This window comes from Anser anser (genome assembly GCF_964211835.1).
Source record: "Anser anser genome assembly, contig: HAP1_SCAFFOLD_32, whole genome shotgun sequence".
Lineage (NCBI taxonomy): Eukaryota > Metazoa > Chordata > Aves > Anseriformes > Anatidae > Anser > Anser anser.
In genome coordinates this window covers 4,342,209-4,346,712 of record NW_028154148.1, presented here as the reverse complement: position 1 = coordinate 4,346,712, position 4,504 = coordinate 4,342,209, and the positions used below count along the sequence as shown (strand labels likewise).

The 4,504-nt window shown below is 52.8% G+C and overlaps 1 protein-coding gene across 1 annotated transcript; it reads right to left on the bottom strand.

The window, feature by feature from the left end:
* Nucleotides 1-1,578: 1,578 nt before the first annotated feature.
* LOC310890578 (olfactory receptor 14C36-like) lies at nucleotides 1,579-2,620 on the bottom strand (the record flags this gene model as incomplete). The annotated part of the gene is made up of 1 exon (XM_083852897.1): nucleotides 1,579-2,620. The coding sequence occupies exon 1, from the start codon at nucleotides 2,539-2,541 to the stop codon at nucleotides 1,579-1,581; it is 963 nt and encodes a 320-aa protein (XP_083709023.1). The 5' UTR covers nucleotides 2,542-2,620.
* Between the last annotated feature and the right edge of the window lie 1,884 nt (nucleotides 2,621-4,504).

Sequence of the window (4,504 nt, the reverse complement as noted above, 5' to 3'; positions counted from 1 at the left end):
ACATTCTTGGTCCCAGAGTATCTGTCTCACCTCTGTTGGCTACTCTAGTATTGAGACAGAAGTGGCATTGTAGTCAGGAGGGAAAAGGGCATGAATGTCTGTAGGATCATCCTCCACAATGTGCCCATCAGCTCTGCACCTCCACAAAACTGCGCTTCCTACCTACAAGTTTTGTTTCCAGAATGGTTTGTATGGTCCAGGGTTCCTTTTTCCAGGCCCTCACGCATGGTTTTGTTTCGGATGTGCAGCGATGGGATAAGAAAAGCCAAGGCACAGATAGAATTGAGATTGGGAGAGGAAGCAACGAATAACAGGAAGAGATTCTAGAGATACATCAGAAATGAAAGGCCAAGGAGAGTGTTCCCCCTCTGATGGATGAGAAGGGTGAACTGGTAATGACATCCATGGAGAAGGCTGAGGGACTCAACAACTTCCAGTCAGTCTTCACTGCCAGTCAGGCTTCCCAAGTCTTTCATTTCCCTGAACCCAGAGATGGAGGCTGGGGGGCAAAGTCCCACCTGCTGTAAGTGAAGAGAGAGCTTGGGAACACCTGATGAAACTCCACAAGTACAGGTCTATGGGGCATGATGATTTGCATCCCAGGGTGCTGAGGGAACCGGCTGATGTAGTTGCCAAGCCTCTCTCCATCATATTTGAAGAGTCCTGGCAGTCGGGTGAAGTCCCTGGTCCATCAGGGTGGAAAGCACACCTGAAGCAGGCATCCCAAGCCATCAGGCTCCCTGCGGCCTGTCAGCCAAGCAGACGGAAGTCACCTCAGCAGCATCTTCCAAGGCCTGGGCCTGCTGCTGGCCTTGAGATGCACCATATCATTTTAATGGGCAACAATATCATAATTAAAGATATGAAAAGCCTGTAATAAAGATACAAAAAAATAGTTTTTCCTGTAACTAATGACATTATGAGTCATATGCAGAAGGAGACTGGAAACTTCTTGCCTTTGGAACACATCCAGTCATCAGTTTCCACACAGCATGCCTGAGCTCTTTGTTCCGCATGCTGTAGGCGAGGGGGTTCAGTGCTGGAGGCAACATCGAATAAAGAAATGACATGATAAGGTCCAGGGATGGGGAAGAAATAGAAACAGCCCCACAGCAGCACTGGCACCAAGCTACAGGAGCAGCCGGGCCTGACCCCACCAGCAGGGCTCAGCACCAGAGGGGGGCAGTGGCAAGAGAGCAGCTCGGCATGCCCCAAGCGCTGGTGCTCCCTGCCCGTGCTGCTGGGATGGGACTCTTTTCCTCTGCAGCCCTGCACATGGCACTGCCCCTGCAGAGCCCGAGCAGCTCTCACAGGAAGGACGTCACACAAGGAAGTCAGTGCAGACTCCTTTCTTTTATTTCAATTCACAGAAGGCCTGGCTCCTCATATACAGCATCTCTGAGCTATACTCGACAGGTACATACTGTAAAAGAAATCAGATGAATCATACCATTTTAATGGGCAACTTTAGCCGTATTAAAACAAAGAAAGTTCTGTAACGAAAACACTCATAAATATACAAACACACAAAAATAATCATATCTATAATATTAGTTGTTCTTGTAGTCATTGACATTATTAGTCATCTGCAGAGGTAGAATGGAAATTTATTGCTTCCGAAACACATCTAGTCATCAATTTCCAGAGCACATGATTGAGCTCCTGCTTCCTCATGCTGTAGATGAGGGGGTTCACTGCTGGAGGCACCACGGAGTAGAGAACTGCCACCACCAGGTCCAGGGATGGGGAGGAGATGGAGGGGGGCTTCAGGTAGGCAACCATGGCAGTGCTGACAAACAGGGAGACCATGGCCAGGTGAGGGAGGCACGTGGAAAAGGTTTTGTGCCGGCCCTGCTCAGAGGGCATCCTCAGCACTGCCCTGAGGATCTGCACATAGGACAGCACAATGAAAACAAAACAAACAAATACTAAAGAAACACTAAACACAAGTGCCCCATCTTCTCTGAGGTAGGCATCTGAGCAGGAGAGTTTGAGGATCTGGGGGATTTCACAGAAGAACTGGTCCACTGCATTGCCTTGGCAGAGGGGCAGGGAAAATGTAGTGGCCGTGTGCAGGACAGCATTGAGAAAGCCACTGCCCCAGGCAGCTGCTGCCATCTGGGCACAAGCTCTGCTGCCCACGAGGCTCCCGTAGTGCAGGGGCTTGCAGATGGCAACATAGCGGTCGTAGGACATGATGGTGAGAAGGGAATACTCTGTTCCAATGAAGAAGACAAAAAAGAAGACCTGTGCAGCACACCCTTGATAGGAGATGGCCCTGGTGTCCCAGAGGGCATTGGCCATGGCTTTGGGGAGAGTAGTGGAGATGCAGCCCAGGTCGAGGAGGGCGAGGTTGAGGAGGAAGAAGTCCATGGGGGTGTGGAGGCGGTGGTCGCAGGCTACGGCGGTGAGGATGAGGCCGTTGCCCAGGAGGGCAGCCAGGTAGATGCCCAGGAAGAGCCCGAAGTGCAGGAGCTGCAGCTCGCGCGTGTCTGCGAATGCCAGCAGGAAGAACTCGGTGATGGAGCTGCTATTGGACATCTGCTGTTAAGTCGCATCGGGTTCTGCTCAAAGAATAGAAAGACATTAATAATGTACAACCTACTTAGCAGAGGAAAACTCCCACCATTTCTCATTTAAATCTCCCCAAATGATTGTCCACATTCAGGCAGGCATATGGCAGGTCCCTTTCCTGAGTTCTACTTGGTCCTGCCTTAGGGTGTCCCTGGGAGCAGGAGACTTTGCTGTGGGCAATGGAAGAGTCAGTCCTGTGCTACAGCCAGACATAAAGAGGAATTTGGTGTCATCTCAGCTTTACTTTACTCCTAATATCGAAGACTTTTCCCCAGTTTGGCTCACATTCAAACCAACTGCTCAGGAGTGCTGTTGGGATTTTTATTTTTATATATTTTTTTGTATTTTTTATTCTAGCTGCCCCAAGACACGTGAAGGGTGCTTTTAAGTCAGAAGTCCTGGCATCTCTCCTGCACTCCAAGTAAGACCCTGTGAATCCTCAGAGACAAAGGGACTGTACCCTTACAGCCCAGAGTCCTTTAGAGTGTTTAGACCCTAAGTCCATCAGTCCTGCTATCAGCTGCCCTCTGCTGGCACTTCTTTGATCTACAAGACAGTTGCACACAGAAGTGCACCTGAAAAAGAATGGATGCTGCTGAGAGCAGAAGAATCCAGGCTCCAAGTGCCCATCTCCAGACCCCTCACCCTGTCCCTGTACTCCCCTTCCCCCAAGCACCCCGAGGGCTCTCTCCATGGGCAGGTGAAACCCCCATCCCCAGGCAGCCTGGGAACAAGAGCAGCAGCAGCACGGCCAGGTGGAGAAGCCAGGAGGAATGGCAGCGTGCTGCTGCCAGGGGAGGCAAGGCCAGGGAGGGACAGACGGACACTCAGCACACCCTCCTGTGCTGCAGCTCTGCCTGCAGAGGAGGCAGCTCCTGCGGGGGACAGCGGGGGCTTGAGGGCACAGGCTGTGCTGGTGGCAGAGGAGAGCAGGGGGTGTCCCAGGGAAGGCGCCTGCCCTGCAGGGGATGGCAGGGAGGTGCCTGAGCCCTCCCTCGCACAGCATTTCTGGCAGCAGCTCCCTCTCACCACCTGCCCATGTGCCTGTTGCCTTCCTATGTCCCTGCTGGGAGCCGCTTCTGTGTCCCCACATCTCCTCCCTGTCCATGCTCACAGACCCATCCCACAAGCTGTGTACTCAGATTCACTCAGATTCCCCTCCACTGCAGGAATCTGAAAGCAAAGAATCCAAATAAGCCTTTCCCTTCACATAAACCAAGCCTCAGTATTCCTCTGGAAATTTCCTCTAATAAATGCCATTCTCTACAGCATCTTCTACACGTTGCTGGAGAAACAGAGAGACAGCTATCCAGAGAGACGCTATCAGGCATCGGATGTGCCAGCTGTAGAAGACCCCTCTGGCAACCTCACCTGCATGGCCCTGCTGCCAGAGACTCACAGTGCCAAGAGCCTGCAGATCTGTCCTGCCACATGCTGCCCTCTGTTGCTGCGCTCCTCACTGCCTCCAAGCCCTCTCTCCTTCTCTCCTGTCCCCGTGCCAGCTGCGGTCAGAGCCGCCAGCCCTGCTGCGCTGTGCACAGGAGCTGCTCCTGGGCACAGCTGTCTCTCTGCACCAGGGCCCTCTTGCCACGAGCTCTCTCTGTCCCAGGAGCCCGGCCCAGCTCAGCACCACACGCCCAGCCCAAGGCATTGGAATCCCCCCTCGGGGGGCTTTGGTGAGGAGCCCACGAACCTCAGGCACTGAGAGACAATTGAAGACATCTCTCAACAAGTCCAAGTCAGAGGCAAGTTTCCTGCAGTGTCCCCCTGAGGGCCAGCCCTGACACAGCCTCCCTTGGAGCTCGTTAGAGCAGAGCATTGGAGGCAGTGAGGACAAGGAGACAAAGGCACTGTGAAGGTGACCCTGATGTGTAGCTAAACTGGATGTGTTTCACCAAAGCACAAGGGTCAAGTCTTGAATCTTGGCACT